This window comes from Xenia sp. Carnegie-2017, unplaced genomic scaffold (assembly GCF_021976095.1).
Source record: "Xenia sp. Carnegie-2017 unplaced genomic scaffold, XeniaSp_v1 HiC_scaffold_24, whole genome shotgun sequence".
Classification (NCBI taxonomy): domain Eukaryota; kingdom Metazoa; phylum Cnidaria; class Anthozoa; order Malacalcyonacea; family Xeniidae; genus Xenia; species Xenia sp. Carnegie-2017.
In genome coordinates this window covers 10,124,923-10,149,153 of record NW_025813487.1, presented here as the reverse complement: position 1 = coordinate 10,149,153, position 24,231 = coordinate 10,124,923, and the positions used below count along the sequence as shown (strand labels likewise).

At 34.1% G+C, this 24,231-nt stretch overlaps 2 protein-coding genes and 2 long non-coding RNA genes across 4 annotated transcripts; 2 read left to right on the top strand and 2 right to left on the bottom strand.

Moving 5' to 3' along the window:
- Positions 1–7,836: 7,836 nt before the first annotated feature.
- Positions 7,837–13,035, top strand: LOC124450388 (acyl-coenzyme A thioesterase 13-like). The gene is made up of 3 exons (XM_047001047.1): positions 7,837–7,923; positions 8,526–8,710; positions 12,652–13,035. The coding sequence occupies exons 1-3, from the start codon at positions 7,846–7,848 to the stop codon at positions 12,800–12,802; spliced, it is 414 nt and encodes a 137-aa protein (XP_046857003.1). The 5' UTR covers positions 7,837–7,845; the 3' UTR covers positions 12,803–13,035.
- LOC124450390 lies at positions 8,792–9,693 on the bottom strand. Its single transcript, XR_006949957.1, has 2 exons — positions 9,412–9,693; positions 8,792–9,319 (listed from the first exon to the last, which is right to left on the bottom strand). It is a non-coding gene; the product is annotated as an uncharacterized LOC124450390 (long non-coding RNA).
- A 6,986-nt stretch (positions 13,036–20,021) lies between the features above and the next one.
- LOC124450389 lies at positions 20,022–23,436 on the top strand. The gene is made up of 4 exons (XR_006949956.1): positions 20,022–20,312; positions 21,527–21,651; positions 21,968–22,057; positions 22,698–23,436. It is a non-coding gene; the product is annotated as an uncharacterized LOC124450389 (long non-coding RNA).
- LOC124450387 lies at positions 23,142–23,756 on the bottom strand. The gene is made up of 2 exons (XM_047001046.1): positions 23,409–23,756; positions 23,142–23,321 (listed from the first exon to the last, which is right to left on the bottom strand). Exons 1-2 carry the CDS (start codon positions 23,643–23,645, stop codon positions 23,142–23,144), a joined length of 417 nt encoding a protein of 138 aa, XP_046857002.1. The 5' UTR covers positions 23,646–23,756.
- Positions 23,757–24,231: the final 475 nt, after the last annotated feature.

Sequence of the window (24,231 nt, the reverse complement as noted above, 5' to 3'; positions counted from 1 at the left end):
ATTGGTTAAGAGCAGTGCAATTTATCGTAAATACCAGTGCAAATATGTGAAACACAGTGCAAAAAAAACAGAAATACAGTGTAATTTATTTTTGAAAACTGTTCTCCTGATTGGTTAGTCAAACAAAGAAGTGATCTAAGAGCCAATCATATTACAATTATTCGAAGGCGGGAAAGTTAAGTTATTGTAAACAGAGCAAATTGATCGTTGAATCAACTTTTGGCGCTCAAACATTGTGTTTTTACAATGGCTTTAGCTTCTTGGCTTATTGCTTTGCGATAAGCAAGTGAGGAAAATAAAAGCTGCTTAATTTTAAATTCAAAGTGCTTTCAGAAAAGCACTATTGGTTTTGAATTTCTAAAGAATATAATTTCACCAATGGACTTTTCTCTAAGGGGCTTAGAAATGTAAATATTCCAAAATATTCCAAAATGTGCGGCAGTAATCTATTTTGACTAACCCTAGATCCGCCACTGGTTTGTGATGCTTAAATCAGTGGGGGATTTAGGGTATAGCAAAACGGGCAAGCGCTGCACGTAAAATTTCCAAAATTTACGTATATTTCATCTATCGTTAAAATAACATTTAGCCATGGTTAACTAATAGAAATTTCATATTCATTATAAAAGTAACGTTGTTTTATACCAGTTGTAAACTCTGATTATAGATTTTACAATGAATATTGAATATAAATCAGTCTAAACGTGAATGTCAGCGGTTTTTACCATTTTTGCTGCGTTTCGGCCATTTTGCTGCGTTTCCTGCTAATTTTTAGGTGTTTTTGCTGCGTTTCCAGGTCTAGCAACCCTAAATCGGCTTTCAAACGAGAGCTATTATTGGTTAGTTTGAATCTAACAAAGAAGTTCATTGGTTTGATTGTTTTTCCCCAGCTTAGCGAAGTCGTCAAAGTTACAAGGGCATCGAATACAGCAGAATACAGCACAAATACAACATCGGCAAGGCATGATCAGGCGCTTCCAAACATATATTTAACATTTACATTGCTATATAATCGGCAACTAGTGGTGGGGAAACTCGTTCAAGAATAAAAAGCTCGTCAGAACAACAACAAAGCTGCTTTGCTAAAGCGGACTGGGATATTTTGACTTTATATCCATAGACTATTTTGCAGTTTGAGATTGCTAGACAATAATTGTATTTTAAAATTGATATCATTTGGAGATGTGATGTTGACTTACTCAAACAACCAAAGCATAGTCATTTATTGTTAATCTCATAAGTTGACCAAGCTACCATTTTCATAGTCAATAAACTACTGAAGCATTAAACATGACATTGACATATCAAGAAAATTCTACTACGTCATCAGCTATGGTCGTGTCAGAGTTGTGCGAGAGAGAGCATACGCATGCGCAAGTTAGCCAGTTTTGTACGTCTTGTCGCAAGCGAAGCTACGGAAAAATTTAGGAAGGATATTTATTCTTTATAATCCTTCCCATCCATAGTACAATTTTTCACAGGATCTTCTTAAAAGGATATAATCTCTAATTACAGATAAGTTTATCGTCTTCCCAACGTTATTGTTCATAACTCTTGTTCCATTTATATAGAAACAATTAAAGTATGTCATCCGAATCATTAACCGATGACCAGCACGCCGTGTCCGAATTTTATGAAATCAGAGCGCCGCAACGGCCCGATAGTGCTTCCATTAGCGGTGACTCACGTTTATACTCATTGTTTTTGGCTATGGAGGCTAACATGTCAGAAAGTAATAAATATCTAAAAGGTATATTTGAAGAGCATAATGACGCCAAAAAGCGACCACATGCGTCTATTGAAAACAATGAATTATTGATAATAGACGACGCCGGACAAGGCGAACAGCATAAGCATATATTAATGCGTTCTCCATCCCATGGAACAACTGAAAGTTTTATTGTTTTCCTTCTTTCAGCTGCATCTTACAAACTGTTCAAAAAATTCTACAGGAAAAAGCCACAGACATTTTGGTGATACCAAATTGGCCAACACAGCCTTGGTATCCTCTAATCGAACCAACACTCTTACAACCTCCTCATGTTTGTCCACCGTCGCAAAACCGGCTCAAACTACCAGCTGCACCAACAGAAGAGCATCCACTAGTAAAAAAGCTAAAATTGAAAATATGTCTTGAGTCAGGTAACAACTTACGTCAATAGGTGTCTCTCCAAGTTCAGCAGAGATAATCATGGCCTCTTGGAGAAAGGGAACAAAATCCCAATACCAAACTTATATAAACGAATAGAGTCAATTTTGTGTTGCTACAAAATGTTACAAAATTAATCCCTCTATTACCATAATCATTCAAATTTTAGCTTATCTTTTTCATTGAGGGTTATCTTACTCTGCTATAAATTCTGCACGCAGTGCAATATCCACCATATGCCAGACCAACAATCATACTATTCCATTTAGGCAACATCCTTTAGTGAAAAGATCCATGAAGGGTATATTTGAATTAAAACCTACATTCCCTCGCTATAAGAATTGTATATAATTCTATTTGGGATGTTAATATTGTGTTTAATTATTTAAGGGAAAAAACCCTATACATGATTTAACATTAAAAGATCTTACTATCCGATTAACGTTCCTTCTTCTAATACTAAGTGAAAACGTGTGCAAACTATTCACTAGCTCAACTTAACCGACATGGACCTATCTGAATCGAAATGTGTATTTTCAATCTGAAGAAAGATCAAAACAACTAGACTTAGTCATCACATTACTCCAATTACATATGAAGCCTACCCTCATGAACCAGAACTCTGTATTGTACGGCAGTTAAAGGAATACATTGATCAAACTAACGATTTGCGCAGTTCTATATGCAAAAAAAACTTTTAATAAGCTTTATAAAACCGCATCAAGCGGTTTTCCGGAATACTATCTTACTTTGGTGTAAAACATTATTAAACGCTTTAGGTATTGACACCAAAGAGTTTGGAAGTCACAGCACTCGAGTTGCACCCGCTTCATTTGCTGCAACACAAGTAGAGGATATAACGAAAATCGTTGAATCGATTGGCTGTTCGAATGCAACCATTTTTCAAACATTTTACAATAAACCTATTAAGAAACCTTTTTATAAAAGTTCCACAATTTTAAGGCAGAACGGAGCTAGCTAAAATCGCTATCTTTTGTGGAAAAATTTAAATTTTAAATATAATCAATGTAGCTATGTAAAATTTTCTACCTTCTATTTTTCTGTGGTTAACCATTTTGCAGGCAAACCACTTTGTTAGTAGACATTATACATCCTAACTCCATTGCTTGCTTTAAAATCTCGTACAACTCTGACACTACCATAGCTAATGACGTAGTAGAATTTAAAAATTAAACGAAACAATAAAAGATATTTTGTCAACAATAAAAGATATTTTGTGAAAATGTAAAGCAAATGTAGTTAGCAGATTGATACATTTATCTTTATAAATACTCTGTTTGCAATCCCATATGTTTTTGTCCTAAAATTCATTGCAAATGCTACTGTTAGAATTTTAAATTTAAATTTTATGTCTGTTCAATACCCTAATGGAACATTCTTTTTTAAAATTTAATTAGTAGAAAACTGTTGTTTTTTGGTAAAAAATACAAGAACTGTCTTTCTAATTGTATTCCACTTCCCTTTCTTATTAATGTGACTGTCAATGAAATTTGAATATTATATGTCAGTGTCTCTGTTAGTCTTCTTGCTTAGATGACAAAACATGTAAAGCTTTTCCAAACAATAAGGTAGTTAAGTTTTACTGAAAATACTTAATTTACAAAGATATGTTTAGTAAAATGTTGACGTGTATTTACTCAAAATGCAAATTTCTGGAATAATAGACCTACGTTACTTATTGCTGATTATTAAAAGCAAAATGAAATTCTGAAGTAACAATGAAAATTTTTTGTAAAACAAAATTTTGCTGCAGGTGTTTAGTATAGCTAGATCCGCCCCTGCTTAAATACCTAAAACTCAACCAATTGAATCAGGGGCGGATCGGGCTTCGTATATAAACTTAGGCACAATGTCGCACCGTTAGCGCAACTTTTCTAGGGGGTCCAGGAGCATGTCCCCCCGGTAAAATTTTAAAATTGGATTGCAGAAAACGCTATTTCCTGCGTTTTTACATTTGATTTTTTAAAATATTTACAACTGGAAAGCTAAAATTCTTGCTCATATATCATTGATTTTTGACCGTTTCGCTCAATATCAGAGCTCATCAGCATGCCTAGGAAACTCGCAGAAAAATATGCTTTGAGGGCTTCTGACATGGATGGCCTGGTTCATTACAAACTTAGCCTAAAAAAATTGCTTACGCTTCCTTAACTTTTATATGGAATTTCATTTTATAATGGTCTAGTAGTCATACCTATATGCTGATTACTATGCAAACGATTTTATGTCAATTTATCAAATGAAGTTGCCAACAAAAAATGTTTGTAGATGTCAATCGTCCAGGTAAGTAAAGTCCTGAGAACGATTGTTTGTGTTTTTATTGACTGAGGTTAGCAGCAGTCATCTTTACAAGTCAAGAGTTTGAAAAGGCATCAAAAACTTTCACTCCTTACTAGAAAGTTAGTTCAATTCTTCTTTTGTCTTTTGCAAAAAGATCTATAATCTTTTCTATATCTGGATTAATGTCCTGATGAATATACAATAAAGCAAGACCATTTAACCTGTCAGTAGTACTTCTTGTATAGATTTTTAATCTTCCCAAAGCAGAGAACGATCTCTCACACTCACAAGAAGTGACTGGAATAGTACTTAAGATCTTTAACAATACTTTTATGTTCTCAAAACCTGGGAAATTTATCTGTGAGATATACCATATGTATGAGCCTTAGTTGTCGTGGTTGTCTCAGTAGGACCAGAAGGTGTAAACATCAACTTTGTTTGTATACTGGGCTTTTTAGCTTGTGACAAGTGACTACTTCCCTTTCTTTTAGTTCCCTTCGCACCAAGTATCAAAGGCACATAATGATTGTGTTTGAATGCAGTCGCTTGAGGAGCTAAACCTTCAAAGCAAAACAAAACTCGCAAATAATTACTAGTGGAAGCACAAGCAAAAGATAGAATTCGAGGTTGGATTCTTTGGTCAAATAATAAATTCCCTTTATAAGCACTAGAGTATATGTCAGGATAATAAGAAAAAATGATACAGGATGTAACTGAAGAGAGTGCCAACAAACAAACAAACACAGTCCATGACATATCTTTTGCATTTAACACAGCTTCTGCCCTTACCAGTTTAACAACAGAACAACCACTTCCAGCACTATCAATAGCTTCAGAAGAGACTGACATGGCCACCTTGCTTGAGATAGAATCAAAGTGTTTGTTATGCTGAGTTTCAAAAAGATTTGAAAAACATGGATGTTTTGCATAATAATCAGCAAATAAAAATAATTCTATAGAGGGCATCAGCCAGGGGCGGATCTAGGATTTTTCAAACATCAGTCATAAAACGTCGGAGGCACTCCGCGCCGGGGGGTCTAAGGCATTCTCCCCTGAGAAATTTTGAATTTCAGAACCTCTAAAATGCCATTTTCAGCGTTTTAGAGCAATACAAGATGTATTTTGTGGGCATCGTTTTTCGGTAAAAACAACACATTTTGCTTACGTTTTTTTCAAAAAAAAAAAATGAAGTGAACAATGCTTGAATGTTTTGCCAAATATTTAGGCTCATTATCATGCCAAATATATGGCTCATTAGCATGTCTAGGAACGTAAAATTTATTTTACAATAATGCTATTCAAAAACAGATATAGTCTTTAAAAATTTCTACCAAGTTGTAAGGCATAGACCCCCCTAGAGACCCCCATTCAAACCTCTATGTAATAAGTTAAGTTAGAAATTTGGTACTACAAGTGTCAGTTCATAAATATAGAAAAGCTCAGACTTCAAACCATGCAAGTTTATTGTAACCCTTTACCCATCTCCACATCAGAGCCAGCAAATTCACTTTTTGAGAAAAAAACTCAAAATTTTTTTCTGTCAAAGATTAAGAAAATTATCAAAGTGAAAAATTGCAGTTAAGGACAGCTTAATGCCATGAATGTTTCTTAGGCATTTCACTAGACTATTATCTTCTGTAAGTATATGCAAGGTGTGCTATACAGCAATCACTAGTAGCATTGTATTTGCAAATACAAACAGAATGTAACCAACATGTCTTTAATTATATAATTACATGAATGTTAAAATTGGTTCATGTGTCATGCTTACTGCAAGGTCCGAATTAGCGCTTCGCAAATCGCAAATTGCGAAGTGATTTTGATTTTGGCGAAATATTGCGAAGCAAATTTCGTAAAATTGCGAAGCTCATTTCGCATTTCTTGTTATTTAATGTAAATTTGCTTACTGAAAGCACTCTTTTTATATTGCTGCGATGGATGTGTTTTTATTATGCTTTACGACCACTCCCTAAGTTTTAAAAACGTCAAAAGAAATATCAAATGATCAAATTTCTTGCACTATTTGCATAATTTCAAAGCGTTGCTATTACATCATGCCTCAGGAATGTGACTAACAGGAATTTATCCTAAAATGGTCGCAACTTTTTAAAAAACGTCGCTATCAATTGTAATATGAAACGTAACATTTTCAATATTATCTGAAAACGCGAAGTGACAAAGTCACAAACTAATACACACTGCATTACGTTAACGATGGCGAAGCAAAAGACTGTAGAAAATTGGGAGCGAGATTTAAACGTTAAATTGATCAAAAGTCTTAGTACAGATAAGAAAAAAGTAGAAGCGTTAAAATGTTCTGTCTGTGTGGATTTCTCCTCAACAATTTCTTCAATAGCTGGTTTTTCGCAAGCATGGATAGATGGGACAACATCTGTCAAATTAGATAGCTTGAAAAAACATGTCCAAGGTAAAGCACATCAACATGCAAAACGTCTTTTTGATCAGAAGTCTTTGGGCGAAACTTTTGGCGCACAAGTTGTTGAACGATCTCCAATTGGAAGAGGTTTGATGAAAATAGCAGAGATTGACAGGAAAGTAATGATTACTCGTTTCAACACTGCCTACTACTTAGCCACTTCAGAAAGACCCTATAGCGATAGTGAGGGCATCATTACGTTAAACGAAATGAACGGAATGATTCGCAGTTCCAAATTCCGAAACGAGCGTGCTATGGTAAACATCACTGATTCAATTGCTGACAAACTCAAGCAGAAGCTGATGTCTGAATTGAAGAAAACACGCTATTTTTCTTTGTTGACCGACGGCAGCACTGACAAAGGCGTTTCTGAATAGGAAGTTTTGTATCTCCTTTTTATAAGCAGTGAAGGTAAATGCAATACACTGAACTGAATTATTTCGATTCTTGTCTTTAGATGCGTTATTTCTATTTTTTCAATGGACAGGTATCCCTCAAATAAGGTTTTTGGCAATTGAATCACCTACATCAACAAGTGCAGATGGCCTTAAGAAGATGATACAGGATTGCTTTTCCCGGTTTCACATGAACAATTTCCCAAGACAACTGGCAGCGCTAAACGTGGATGGAGCTTCGGTAAATTTGGGTAGCATAAACGGACTTGCAGCCAAACTTCGCAAAGACTCACCATGGCTGCTTACTATTCATTGCCATCGCCTTGAACTGGCTGTTAAAGACGCATTTAAAGGAACAGGTATGGTGTCCGTTTTACTATGAATATTATGGCGACAACTGGTTTAGGATGGTTGAAAATATTTTCTGTGGCATTATAAAAGTGAACTTTTTTTGTCGTTTCGAACGGTCCGCCATGTATTTTGAAGTAAATGTAAAACAAAATGCTTGCCACTTTGCCATCCACTCCTAATTTGCAGGTGTCTTCGCCTGCAAATTCGCCAAAATGGCAACCTTGCTGAAAGTTCGAGAAATGTTTGAAATTCTGTCGACAAAAAGAGTATTTGATCAAGTTCTAAAGAAGGTATTAAAAGTTTTTTCATCTTACTTAAAACTTGTTTAAATTAACGTGTTATGTTATCTATATTGATATCAAATGGCGATTTTCTTAGTCCTGCCATTATCGCAATGTCGAAGCAAGTTTGTAACTTGCACGTTTTCGAATTTTGTTAGCAAGAAAATTGTAGTTTTTATGATACTTTCGTTTCTAATCAGTATCTGCAGCGTTTGTGTGTCTCTGGCCAGGTGACTCACTTTGTTGTAAGGCATTTCATACATCACATTAATAAGTAAAAATTTAACTGTGCACACACTGACAAAAGAATAAGAAGGTCTTGTGAAAAACCACGTGTACGGTTTTAAAGTTTACCAACCTGGACTGAAGCCAAATTGCAGAAGTTTGCTATAAACCTCCACGCTTACTTTGATTAATAGTTGTGTTTAAACACTTGTCCATATCATATACTTTAGTCTAGTGTCTACATCAGGAGTGATCTGATGTTAAAACTTCAGCTCTTGTATACTCTAGTTCTATGTCTTCATCAGGAGTGATTAGATTTTGGAATATGAGCCTTTATATGTCTCTATACAAACCAACTTTACTTACATTGATACTTTATGTTTTAGGTTCAAATTGTTGCAGCCGATCCAGGTAAAGTTGTTGCAGAATTAACTGTAGAAGAAGAGCATCAAAATGCTGGTGGTACTTTGCATGGTGGATTTACAGCAACATTAATTGACAGCATGACAACATTGGCTTTACTTAGTGGAGAAAATGGTCGCCCTGGAGTCAGTGTTGACTTGAATGTTACGTGAGTTGTAGAGCTTGACTGCTTTCAGTGTAGCAATGAAAATAATGGTTTAATTTGTGTATGCTACTCCAAGTCAACCAACCAAATTTTTGTTCATTTATTATTCAAATGTGCAGGAACAAAACAAGATATATTTATTAATACAAGCTACATAATAAGTGTTGTCCAAAACCATGTGGTATCGAGCAGAACATAATAAGAGATTAAATAACAATAAGATAGTGCAATACAATAAGAAGTGCTTACCAGATCATGTGACTAGTATTATGATCAGATATCTTATACTTAGTTTAATACACATATAATGTATTGTCATTCCTAAAAGTTTTTGTGTGAAGTGTTTTTGTAAATTTTGGTTTGTTTCTTGTGATTCATTTGCAAATTACACAGCAAATTCCTGCCCACTAATAATTTGGCTATTTATGCAAAAAACATGGTCATTTTGAAGCTTTTTTTGGCAGTTTTGAAATTGGTATTTGCAGGGGCGGATCCAGCAATTTTCGTGACTGGTGCACCACTGCGAGCGCCAAAGGCGCTAGCTCTGTAGGGGGTCTGGGAGGATTCCCCCTTGGAAAATTTTATATTTTAGACCGTCGGAAATGCGATTTCCTGCGTTTTGACAACAGAATTTAAAAAAAATTGGCTTTAGTTTGTAAACTTTTCGCAAATTTTAATGATATAAAATCTAAACTTCCACTAACCTTTAAACATTTTCATTACTACTATCAGATTTATCAAGTTTCATACCTTCGCCAAAACTTACAATCAGGAAGGTATCATTCCAATCCACGAGTGATTTTGAAAAGATAGAAGCTTGGCATATTTTTTGTCATGAAACGCAAAGAAACCTTTTATATCTCACAAATGAAGCACAAGTTTTTTACCATTAATCACACTTGATATCACTCGTCCAACAGCACCGGAAAAGATACGTAGATATAGCAAAGAAATGGTCACGATGTAATCATCGTACCAAAGGCAGGCAACAAGTAATGATAAATGTTATTCTTCTTCTTTCATTGATAATATCACTCCTCCAACAGCAGAAAAAGATACGTAGATATAGAAAAAAAAATATTCACGCAGTTACCATCACCTCTAGTTCTACACAAGCAATAAAAATTAGAAAGTCTATTGAATAAAATCACTATTGACTCTATGTTGATAAAGAAAAGCCTTTTAGGGGAACATTCATCAAGCCTTAAAGTGTAATTTTTTGGGTTATCTTTAACAAACCATAAATATTTTCTTAGATAATTGAATCTAAGCATGGTAATGCCAGTGCTATACTTTCCCAACCAAATTCATGAGACCAGCTTTCAAGGGGAGTATAAGTACGTACCTAATAGCTAATACTATGTGCCCTCCTAGCTTTAATCAAATAGCAATGGTGAAGACTTCTATACATAAGGATCAGGATACACATATGCACATATGCAAAAATAAAATATGGGGATGTAATATACAATGAAATATGTTAAAGAATTACAATGTAGAACTGTTGCTCTAGCATCTTTATGTATAGTGGGTAATTTTGAGATAATAATAATCATGTAAAGACAATACAGTAACATCAAATCTATGTAAATGAAATGCTTTGCTGTGTACCCACCCTTTTGTGATCATAATGTTTTATGGTAAATTTAGAAATTTGGCACACTGTGCATGATTGTAAATGAGAGCATACACTCAAAAAAACATCATCTTGTAAACTCAAGATTCCAGTTATAACAGAAACAGAGAAGATTCAAAGCAATATTTCAACTTCATATGAAAGTCATTATCAAGCTAGGTGTGGAAGAAATAATAAGGAGTTGTTGTGGCTGAAATAATATGTAATTACAGTTTGCTTTGCTAAATTTCAGGGAATTGACAATATTAGGCTTGCAATTTGAAAATGAAAAACTCTAATGAATAACATGGTTGGTCCAGCATAGCTCTTACATTCAACACATTGCACAGCTCAGAAAGTTAGTATTTATAAACAAGCAAAATGTTTGAAAAATGTGCCCTCTCTGTCTGTCACATTGAGCACATATTACAACATATTACATGGAATATTTAAATATCTATGAAATATCCTGAAGTAATGTAATATTAAATAATTAGCTCTTATATTTTTATGTATATTTAGTAACTTTGAAATCACAATATCCATGTGAGCAGAATTAGAGTGGAGATTTCTCCAGGAAGTATGTAGAGACTTCTACCAGTGACTTTGTTCGGAAGAAATCTCCAGTATAAATATGCAGGATTACCCAAATTCAAACATATAGTTGTGAATAAAATGTTTTGTGATCTTATGTTACATGACACTTTATAAACTTGGCACAACAACATGCATAATTATGTGCACACTAGTTATGGCATAAATCCAAAGCATTGCATTATACTACTGGCTAAATTTCATTGAGCCAACAATATTGGACATGGAGTTTGAAAATTGACATTGTAAAATAGAATACAGTAAATTTCGATTTAATAGGTTAATGCAGGTCAGGATGCTTTGAAATTTAAATAAATTCAACAGGGAATAAACACCCAATGTGCCCCTTCCCATCATATTCCTAACATTAAAGAGAGTAAGCCATAAGCATTGCATAAATACAAGTATAGACCTATAGCTATGCATTACAATGTCAAGCATAGTAAGCAGTGAGCACTTCAAGCTACTTACTTTAATTAAAGCCCGCCAATTATCTCCCATATGGTTAGGGATAATCAACTCTGCGTTAAGATCTCTCGCCAGCTTTCCTTTTCGAAACAGGTCTGTTTTAGTCGGAATGGCAGCAGAGACTATTGCTTCATAATCCTTTCTTACAGAAGAAATCTCGCTGGTTTTACTGTCTTGAATCAATGAGCCAAAATCGTATATATGCCTACTTTCAGCCATGATGACTTCAAGATATAAATAAGCCAAATGCCATAGTCATGTAATTATAATTTTGAAGGTTTGAAGATTTATAGCGCTGGCTCAAGTGCACCAGTCAGAATGAAATTTTGGTGTTCGTGGGCTTAAGTGCAACAGTCAGCAGCGATTTCCCACCGTGACGTAGGCTAAAAAACAATGAAATCCGTGACGTTTAGGTGGTTCACTCGGCCAAAGAGACTCGGGACTGTTGCACCAACTGGTGCACTTTTTCCCCACCGTGACGTAGTGATTACAATCTAGCCACCGTGACGTAAAAATACAAATTCAGCTCAGTGTAGCTGGGTGATGAAACAAATTTTCGCTAAAAATTTCGACACATAAAATCGCCATATTTAGCGACGCATTTTTTAATAATGCGGCTGTAATCAAAATGATACTCACATGTAAACAATCTACGAAGGTTTTTAACAATATTTCTCAATCATCAATGTACATTTGTTGTCAATATATTGTCAGTTTTAAGGTATTTAAAGCATTTAGAAACTATAAACGTTCCAATCTGATATATTTCTTGCGTTTTCCTCGTATTGATTGTAAGTTATAATATGTTGTGAAAGATTAACTATTCAATTTTATGACTGATGCACTCGCATCAGTTGCACCAGCCTGGATCCGCCCCTGGGTATTTGCCTATGTTTTAGTTAACCAGTCAATAACATCTCTGTGAAACCTATTTCTATCTGAGCTATTATGATAGTGCATGTTAAAAGAAATGGATAACTTGTTGTCTATATCAAGAGTATTAGTGTGAATGTATTTTCAGGATATTATGGAACAGGGATGGATTGACAATGATTTTGGCTGTGAGTTATTCAACTTGAATTAAGATTTTGTTGGCTACTTTCTGTGGTGTATAAGATTTCTTTTTTATTTCTGTTACCTTTTTTACATTGTGATTTTTGCTCCATTGAAAGAAAATCACATTTTGTTATAAAACTGGTAATCCTCCACATCTTTATCAGTTAGAAATTTAACACCTGTTTTATCTAAATATTTGTTATATTCAAAGGTACTTGGGAGCAGCTAAGACTGGAGATCTGGTGACCATCACTGCTGAGGCTTTGAAAGTTGGCAGGACCTTGGCTTTTACTACAGCCGAACTGAAATTACCAGATGGAAAACCTGTTGCTAGGGGTAACCATACAAAGCACTTAGGATGATTGTTCTGAGCATTTTATAATCATGTTTAAGCTTGCATGGACAATGTACCTCAACAAGAAAGTGTTGTTAGTGATTTGCTCAGTTGTGTATAGTCCAATCCCATAAACCTTGAGAAATACTCCCAATAAAGTGGCTTAGCAAACTCCATAATTGGGAGAGGTGGGCACATATTTATATATGTATGTTTTGCCATACTAAGTTTCTTTGAAATAAATTGTTTTCCATGGATTGATACTTGCATATATGAATACATCCCCCAGTGGCAGATCTAGTGTACCTCAAAATAAATTATAGCTGCTCAATTTTAAATTCAAAGTACTTTCATAAAAATGCTGTTGGTTTTCACTTTCTAAAGAGTATATAATTTTACTTGTCTCTTAGGTGCTTAGATATGTAAATACATTCCAAATTGCGCTGCAGTAATTAATTTTGAGGTACTCTAAATCCGCCACTGACATCCCCCCCCTCAATTAACAAGTTCGGTATCCCATTGTTGTGATATAAAGACGGCGGAGGAGACAGGTTGTTTGGAGGGGGTTGTATTTCTCATTTAAGAAAAAGGAAGGAATAGAATATTAGCAAACCTAACTTCTACAATTACAAGCTGTTGTTCCACAAAGAGCAGTCATTGTTTTTAAGAATCATGTATTTTAGATATATTTTATTTAGCCCTTAATAACCGACGGCGAGCTCTTTACGGAGAAATAAGGGACCGATATCATTTTTTACAGACCGAGCCCGTAGGGCGATGTTAGTACAAAAAGACAGAGTAAGTCTTACGTCAGTAAAAAATAAATCGTTTCAAATTGTATCGTCTGAATAGTTGAACTGTTTTCCCAAGTGTTTTTCCTTTGACTAACATTCGTAAATGTTTTTTTTTTGTTTTGTTTTGTTTCGCGTTTTGCTGTTTGCTTTACGAAGTTTGTTTACATTATACTTTAAAAAATTACGCGTTTTGAACCGTGGTCCATTACGGAAAATAATGGACCGGCAAAAATGTTTCTGAGCTAATCAAAGCGTGCCAATTTGCCGGAAGTGACGCTTGCCACATAATAATGTGTGTTATTACACGTGAAATTGATATGTGTTTCAACACTGTTTTTTTTGTGTGACATACATAAGACCCATACGGACTATCAAGGTCAAATTTCATGGCTTGTCCAGCAAAATTTTTCAATTCTGTGGAGCACTGTCACACTAGTCTTTAAGCTTGTTGCCAGAAAAAATCTATCATGCATATGACGTCAAAACATATTGTCAAATCTGTTACATGATGCTTGTCTTCGGTTGCTAATTTGCATAAACGTGCGTCACCACTTGACCATATATGGAGGTCACCCGGCGCCCGCGCATTGAGTTCTATTAAATTACCTAAAGGGGAAGAGGGGTCTAGATCCAGAGCCCTCTATTGGGAGAGTTTGGACAACGCGGTTGACTAGTTCGTACTTTGAAACTAATTGTGACCTACTGCTAGGCGTTTTTACGTATGGGAACGTATATTCTGGCAGTTTTCACCAATAGCACCAAGATATTTGTTTTCATTGCTTATAATTTACCAGCGATAAAGAAAATACTCTACATTTTGGTTGCATATTCTTGGCCGGGAAAACCTGTTTCTACACATACATCCAGATCTGAATCAATGCTTAGGCAGGTATAAAATAAGTCAAAATAAATCACTGCAGCTCATTTTTGGTTATACTTACATATCGAAACCGTAGAGGCAACTTAATTGGTAAAAATATATTCTTTAGAAATTCATCTCTAATAATCTTATTCTAAAACTAAAAAGTATTTTGAATTTACAATTGAGCTGCTATAATTTATTTTGACTTAAACTGTGCCTGCCATTAAATCGGTGTTATCCATAGTTGGACAAAGTTTTGTTTTGAAGCACTGTAATCATGAAATTTTGCTTAGGTAGTACGTATTTTGCAATGTGATCCAGGCATGAAAATTTAATGCAGATAGATTACAAAAGTTTTTTGCTGGAAAATTGTGGACTTAAAATATTTGTTAGATGCAAAAGCTCTTCAATATTCTATTAATTTAATGTGAAGTTGTTGATTTCTTTATTGCATGTGAAACTATGTTTATAGTTAAAGTTGGATTCAATTTAACTGTTCAATACAAATTCAACCAGTGCTAAAACTCAAGAACTATTACGCTTTCTATGCAAAGATATGCTTTAGCGTTTTTTTTTATAATAACCAGAAAAATTTGAGCAATTTCATTGGTCAAGAGCTATGATCTTTAAGAGGACATACGCACAGAATTGACATGTTTATAGAAAATTCATGTTTATAAAAAGAAACAAATGGCGGATATATTCGAAAATTTATCGCAATACCTCCCTTAATGGGAAAATAAAAGTATTGACAAAGACCTAGTTGAGGCTGTTAACGTATTTGAGCAAAAAGAAAAGAAAAAACCCGGTTTTCAAACGTTGATTTACATTTCGTATTTGATAACAAAATTTCACCAAAATTGATGAGCCATTGCTTGTTTATTTTGTTAGCCAATCACATTTTATCACGTCATTAAGTTAGCTAACAGCATTTCTTCAATCCTATAGATTACGTAAGCGTGATATTTGCAAAATCAAGACTTTTCAATGTTCCAAGTGTTGGGGGCCATAGAAAACAAACTTTTTGACGGGTGTGGATAAAATGCGGACTCGGACTCGCGGACTGCCTAAAGTGTAGTGTGGATGGAGTTTTAAATTGACTGAAAAATGCGGACTGGTGGACGCTTTCTGCCGATTCGGACTGTGTTCTAGGGATTAAACTTAAGAATTCAGCCTCAGGCAAATACAATATTTTATGATCATGCGATTGCTAAATTAAACATTATGGATACTGGATAGTATAGACAGGTGAAAGAAATTGCAAGAGCGTTTTCATTGACTTTATTCACTGAAATATTATTTGTCATTTGAAGCATGTTTTATACTATCGTGCAAATTTGGACCTGCTTAATAAACTTTCGTATAATTTTTCGACGGCTATCTTTAAAACACGGAAAGGGGAATAGGTGAAGGGTTAGAGAAAGGGAAAACAGCGAGGAAGTGAAGAGACTGGGAAATAACAGGGGAATGGACGTGGAATAACCGAAAATAGAAGAGGATTTGTGGAGGGGGAATATACGGAAATATACACATGATGTTTGACAGGGCAGCTCTAGTTTTGTGTCACTTAAAGTGTCGATGAATCCGCTCCACAGCTGGTTCACTGAAACTCTTCGTTTTTAATCTTTTATTTGTTTTACAAACGACAAGTACAATACATCACTAGCGTATTTCTTCGCTCACTGTTGGAATTAATTTTTAAAATCAGTTTAAACTAACGGTAATTAGCTACTGCGAAACATGAAAACGTCCTTGCATTTTCTTTCACCTGTATTTACTATTCATGCTGTGTAATATAGCAATTGCATGACCATAAATTATTGCCTGAACAACTGCAGAGTAGAACAACATTAATCAAAACTATTCTTTATTGAAATTACAACTTTTGAAATCAAAGAGTTCTTGCTTCTCTGTAATTACATTGTATTACTGCACAAGAATAAAACATTTAAACGGTAAGTGTCAAGATATTTTGCAAGATTCATAAATATTATTGTGTATTAAAGTATAAGTAATTAGAATACATAATGTTTTTAAAATAAAGTTTGGGCAAAATAATAACTTGTACAAAGAGACTAATAATGTTGGGGGTAACTACTTTTTTCCCCAGATCCATCTTGACTCTTTACAATTTAAAAATTTTTATCAATTTAAATTGAATGTAGTTATTGATTTTATTTAAATTCAAAATTTTTTATTTTATTTATTTCTACTTCATTTTTGTCAGACATATAAAGGTTCTTTGCATTGATGTATTGCAAAATTTTAACGATTGTGCTCTAATACATATTACCACACCAAAACTCAACATAGAATTTTAACAAGCTCTCCAATGCACTCTCAGCTCTTCTCCCTCCTTTAGTTTGTCTTGGACTTCATTGCAACTAAAACATTTGATGTGAATCCTGGAAGACCAAAGACTATACCAAGTGTAAATTGTTATCAAATGAGGCAATGCTAGATTAAACTTTTCATGCACAAAATCATAAGCTTGTCTTCAATAAAAATTTGTTAATGGCAACAAATTTTGGCACAGAGCAGTTCTCACATACCGGTTTGGTGTATCAATCTACTTAGAAAAGTGGCATAGCCAACCTGAAAATTTGTTTATGCTAGGTAAACTTTTTACATTAGCATTACTCAATTCTTTAGAAATATATTGTTTTTACAGTAAGTGAACACCAAAATATTTACATTACATGAAAAAATTGCAGGCTGCCTACACCCACACAACATACTTCTTTTATCACAGTGTTTTTAAATCTTGTACAATTTCAACACAACTCTATTCATAACTAATCCATCATATTTTCAGAAAAATAATATAAACAAATCCTAATTAATTATACGTGAGTCCTCTTGATTGCAAGACATGTATAGCTCGAAAAGAATTGGTTGATTACCGTCTCAAATAAACAATAAAAATTATTGGAAAACACTGATTAAAATATAATAAGGTAGTAAAAAACATTAACAAAACACATGCCAAATGCCATCACACTACAAGTATTGACAAACAACAATTTAACTCGACTCTTGCAATAAGAAACAATATTACCTTGCTCACCCGTGTCATGAAATATTTTCTTTTCTTGCACTACTTCGGCATTCGTATACTACACAAGTTTGCAGCACGTTTCATCGATGAAATTTTAAAAAGTTTTTGTTAGGAAAAAAAGCTTTCAAATTTTCTATCATCGTATATAGATATATTATTTAGATGAATTTTAGATGAAAATCCGGGTGGGCAGAAATGTTTTTAATTTTGAGGGCCTGCGCTTTTCCGCTGATATTTTCATCCAAAATCAGCCATGTTTATGTTTTTTATAACCGGCCGACAAAATGTCAACACTGGAGAAAATTCGCAGAATTTACGAAGTTCTGGAGACTCATAAAAGTTTGATCGAGTTCGTAAGAAGGTATTGAAAGTTTTTTTTCATCTTATTTGACATCCTGTAAGTCATGCTATGTCGTTAAAGCAATTATCTCTGCACCTATTCAATGTCAATTTTTAGTCAAAACGGTCACCGGCGAGTAGGCAGTGTGAAGAGTTTTCAACGAGATCTGTGATGTGCCCAGTTAAATTATTGTTGTTCTAGTGCAAAAATGAAATTTTACAATTCAACGCTGCACACAAATTGATTGATTCATCAATAGTCATTGGATGATTTGATGTTGAAATTTGAGTCCTAACTGGTCCTAACATACTCCAGTCTAGTGTCTTCATTTAGGCCTTCATGTTTTTGTTTACTTAATTGCCATTGTTATATTTACTCAGTCAAAAACTTCCCTGTAAAACTTTTCTCTGAGCCTTAGCGTATGTGCATGCATTTAACTGAACTTAGTAAGTTCTGAACTCATAAAATTGGATGACAATACCAATAGTGAGTGAATGATTTTGGTGTTTGCAGATATAGATTTGATTTGGTTGTCTGTAAAGTTTTCAAATGTGTCAGAGGTTTTACTCCTGTTCAGTGTGCGAATTAGTTGAGAAAAAACGATGTGCAATTTTTTTTGACAAAAGTGTTTCTTTATAGACATAATCAAATCGATATTACGTTAATTATCATACAGCGCTAATTGCTAAATTAATATTTTTAAACGTGAACAAATTCATTTGATTTACGAGTGTTTTTTGTTACAACCGCTGATGCAGTTACAAATGTATGAGAGAAATATTTGCGCATGTTATTCTCTCTTTTTTTCTGCAAACTTTAAAGCGCAATAAATCCACCACTTGGCCATCATCCTAGTACTCAAACGAGTCAGCATTTGATGTTTCCTTCCATTTTTTTACTGTATTAACTTTGCTGGTAGCTACAACCTTTTGACGAAGATGGCAAGAAAGGCAAAAGTAAAAAGAGAATAACCGATCGAATATACTTTTGCTCTCTGATTTTTAACAGTAACATCCTTGATGTTTACTTACGATAAAAAGCATCATATTTATGTCATGTTGCAAGCAAAATATAAAAGCAAAAAGTATGGCTGATCAAGGTTGCCAGTTTGGCATAATATGTTGAGCAAATTTGGCGTCCTTTTCTCGCGTTAGGCTTATTTAAAATCAAAATTCCCTTTGGTTTATTTTTCAAATTTGGCTTATTTAAGTTTTTTTGACATGTTTCAGGAATCAAAATCAAAATGTTTCCTGATTCTACTGAAAATACTCAAAATAGCTATGATACCAATAGCTAAAAACAGTACTTAACAGTTTACAAAACAACGCAAATACAAAAATTGACATTAATAATGTATTACACCCCTATTGTCACAAGCATATAAGCACCATGTATGTCGACTCTTGACAGACTTCCCAGTCTCAAAGTGACAACGTCTTTGAATTTGATGACATTGTGTAAAAATGGATTTTAATGTCGTGTAGCGCACTCGTTTATAAAGTAAATATCAGTAAAGATTAAGCTTGAAAACTTTTTTCAATTTATGTGGTGGTAATCAATAAATAAGTTTTTTGCACATCATTTGAAAAAGTGATGTGCAATTGTTTTCATTTTAGCTAAAACGATGTGCAAATTGCACATTGCACACCGTTAATTCGCACACTGCTCCTGTTGTAACTGAAATATTTATTTTATTCAAAGGTATATTGGAACTGCAAAGACTGAAGATCATGTGACGATCACTGCTGATGTTTTGAAAGTTGGCAGGAAAATGGGTTTTGCTACAGCTGAACTGAAACTACCAGATGGTAATGTTGTAAATTGTCATGTTATGTTGTGTAGTGTGTCAATATACCGTATGATAAATTGTAAAATGTTAGTCATATATTACTAGACAAATAGGAAAATACGTATATAGTTATTAAACTGTGGTTTCAGTGGAAATCCTGCACGTAAATTCAAAATACTTAGGAACACTTTTTCTACCCAATGTGGCATTGTGGTAGGATGTAGGTAACGACGGTACTCTATAAACGGAATGGCGTAGTTGCAAGTCACGCAAACGCCCAAAAATCATGTCCAAATAATTATAATATAAATAAGACCTTGCACACTGTAAATTTTAGGGGGTAAAAGTTATCTTTTTTTAGGGTAATATTTACTACCTTCAGATGGGTAATTCACTAAAGGGTAATATTTACTCTAAAATCTTGGGTAGTTTGCTATCCGTGGTTTAACTTTTACCCTCAACATAATGGTAATGTTTACAATGACCCTCTTTGGGTGTAAATGCAACATGTGGGTGTAAAAATTACCCCATGCGTTTGGTGTAATGCCAAATGCAACGCATTTTTTAAAATCAACATGGGTGGAAGAAACATTAAGCAAGAGTGGAAGAAACATGCTTCTTCGTCAACAGAGTCCAAACCACTTTGTCGGAATATTAACATTTATGGTCTATTTCTCCAAGATTTCTTGAAGAAAGTAAGTATATTAAATAAATATATATATATATATATATATATATATTGATTTATAGTATAATTAAATAACACCACGTAATGTAACTATGCAAGAGTTGTAAACGAATACTTAATACATGCTCTCATTACTCAGAAGTTCTGAACTTCGTTGTATTTTGAATAGCCTCTTGTATTACTAACCATTTAAGATATTTGCGTACTATGAAAAAGGCTACATTTAGGTTATTTTGGCAAAATGACCTGGAGATAGAATCTTAACTGTCTAGGGTTCCGACTATTTATCTTTTGAGTACGTTTCTCTTTGCGATTGTTGCTCTTGATCAACTCATAGGAAACATATTTTCCTACTAGAGAAGGTTTATGCTTCTGATTATGTTTTAATTCATATTATGCTCGCCTTTTAATTTAACGTAAAAATGCAAAGTTTTGTTCCTTAAATAACAGGTATTTGATATTTTGGACACACAAATATTTTGTTTTGCCCATGAACTGAAATATTAATCAAATGCAGTGGCGATGGGTATAGTAGCTCTTGCTGTTTAATTATCTGTAGCTCAGTTGTGTCAACCATTTCATATGCACTGAAATGCTCATGAAATTTGACAGTTCCAGGTTTCTGAGTAATGAACCATGCTCTTTCCAAATTCCTTTCTCCCACCAAAATCTCTTTCAATATCACAAAACATGGCATTTCTTCTTTGTCATGACTAACTCACAAAACACATCCAGCTTTGAATTTGGTACCATGAACTGAAATCCATTTTGGTCTAAAATATTGAGAAAAACAATGTGTATTTTCATTCTGCAAATCTGCTTAATTGAATTAGTGAATTAATAACTAACTGCCAAAAGCTAAAAAAAAACTAGGAAAAGGAATGTTTAATCATGAAAATTGCAAATAGTCATTATTTGTATAAATTTTTCTTAAAATTACATTTTTTACTTCTTGATACATGAAAAAGTATGTGCAATAACTGCATTTTACCTGAATTTTTTAAAAATTACCTTATTGATAAAAGCTTTGCCATGCGTATTTCACTCAAGTTTCAGTGAGTATTTTTAAAGTATACCTGGCAATAGAAGTAGTTTGATGTATGAAGACATCCTGGTTGCTTAAGAAGTCATAGTTCTCATGATCTCCTGCACATAGTGTTGGAACTTTAAATTTAAAAATTTAAATTTACATTTGTAATTCATGCTCATATCTTGCTTTAGATCCTTTAAATTATTTGCTGTACCTGGTCCAACTTCAATGCCTTTTTCGAGAAATCCTGATTCATGATTGCCAGACTGCAACTTATAGCAAACCCATTGTTGGTGTCGCATGGCCAAAGTAAATGGTAAGTTTGTGTAGTTACCAATTACAGTGCTCAACTTCTTAAAATAATGGTGTTTTGCTTCAAATCGCATGCACCAAGCACGAACTAGAGGGCCCATTCTACAAGTTTTAAATATAGTACCTTGCTATTTGATATCTATTGAAGGGAATACTCTATTACTGTTTGATCTTACAATACCTGATTATAGCACTAGGAATGTGGACCATAAAATGCATTTTTGGAATTATGCTGCAGTGGGGATAAAGCTCCTTGAACTTATTGTGGTGGTCATTGATTAGGACTTGAAGATATGCCACTTCATCTTTTGATATTACAGGTGAAAAGCAAAGAGATGTGATTTGTAGCAAACTAAGAAAAAGTTTCCATCGGTCATTTTCTGGAGGAACAATATTTCCAATTATGAATGGTAAGTGAATTGCCAAGCACCACATCTGAACAGCTGCAATCAATTAGAATAAAAACACATACCTCAGCTATCTAGCTGTTGGAACTAAATCAACATATTACGATAATAATTATTATAAGTCATTGTGCATTTCCAATGAACAACGTACCATGTTGTTTTAAACTGTTGTCATTTGATGATAACTTTGCTTCTGATATTGGTGATGGTTTGTTGGTGTCATTGTAATATCCAAAGTCGTATTCGGCAATTTTTTCATTCAATGTATCCAGAGTGAAATAACGTTCCTCTCTTATATAATTTTTTAATAATTCCTATGTTTCGTATTGCAGAACCCCCTCTAAAATGTCATGCATTATGTCTGGTGGTAGGCCACCAACAACATGGTAGTAGCTGCTTAGATTTAGGATTGATGTACGGTTGATGCCATACACTTTACTGAAGTGTTCGCCATACTGTACAACTTGAGCAGCATGGGTGTTATAGTTTTCTTTTGTTCTCAAAACAAAGTCTTTTTCATGAAACTAAAAGTAATAATTGCGTTATTGTATGTAGAGTAACCACTAACTAATTCAAGTTTGAATTAAGTTGATAGCTGCTGCAATGAGAGATGTTTTTTATACCTTTGTTTTCATTTCTTCAGCACTTGCAAGACAATATCGACATGGCTTGTTTGCACTGCAACTCTCTTTAAATCCTCCTAACAACTGTGCTCCAAGATTGTCAGCAGATGTGTATGCTATGGATCCACAGAAGGTCTCGTCTACACCTTTAATGTCGAAGGAATGGCCACTGTTCTGAAACCAAAGTGGAAAAGTGAAGTTGTTTACTTTATTATGCTGCTGTGTGAGCTGAGCATACCTTTTCTAACTTTTTTAAATCAGTAACGAATGGTTTTAGTACTGCATCAATTCCATACTCTTTAATGTTAGACGTTTGTTCTGAACTCGTGTGAGGATTTTTGACCTAAAATTTAGAGGTGAAAGAAATAACTTCTAAGAAACATCATTGTGAAAATGATATCTCAAGTGAAATCATCGTAAATGCAACTTTTCCAATTTGCCATAATGTATATTTGACTTAACTATTATTTAATTTCAAAGACCATGCACCTGACCTCTGCTAAAATGAAGTCGTCATTTAGAAGCTGTTGCAGACTATCCAAAAGTGGTATATAATATGCCTCATCATTAACTTGAATTTGCTCTAATACACCATTTCTTCTTTTGAAGACTCTCTTTTGACCCAGAATAATTCTACGTGGTTCCTGTTTAAAAAAAGCAAAGACGTCCAGGAAAAGCTTTTTCATAGTTTTACCATATGTTTCTGCGTTCTCGTTAATAAAATGTAATACCTTTAATCCAAAATTGTCTTTGTAAAAACGTCGTCGTTGTGCTTCAGTTTCCAAGTTTTTCAATGGATTGGCTATTGCGTTTTTCTCTTCAAAAATCTCTTGCAGCCCAGGCTCATTTTGACACGAAATATTTTCATTACCTAATCGCCTTTTTACTTGTGTTTCCACCGTTTTTAATGTGTCTTGAATGAGTGATTTTGTGTTTTCTATAATACTTGTAACAGTAGTCTTCGGCATCGAGAACTCTTCTTGTATCTTGAGAATATATAATGCAGCCAATCTGGTGTTTTCTATGGTATCGATATTTTCTTCCAATACTACGCCTCCATTTTCATCATTTGCATGTCCATCAAACTCACCCCTTTAAAATTTACCCCCATAAATTTTACCCCTTGATAAATTTCACCCCTTAATAGAAGTTACCCCTAACTAAATATTACCACCGTAAATTTTACCCCTAAATAAATATTACCCCCATAAAATATTACCCTTCAAAACCGGGGCATTCTGTGGCACTCATTTCACCCCTAACGTTAAGGGTAATTTTTACCCCCCAAAATTTACAGTGCAAGCGTTGGTTCGGCGTTCGGAAAAACAAACGTTGTTAGACGTACAAAAGTGAAAGTTAGAAGTCGTATCGCAGGAGGCGATAGCGTTTGAATAAGTTTCAAGTTTAATATTGACGGTTGGCCGTAATCTCAACGTTTCAATAACATATTTGTGTCGCAAAGAAGCAACGTTTGGAGCTCCGTGTCACAAATCGTGCACAAACTATTGTAAATATTCTATCAAGTGTTAAATACAATTGTCAAAATACAGTCCC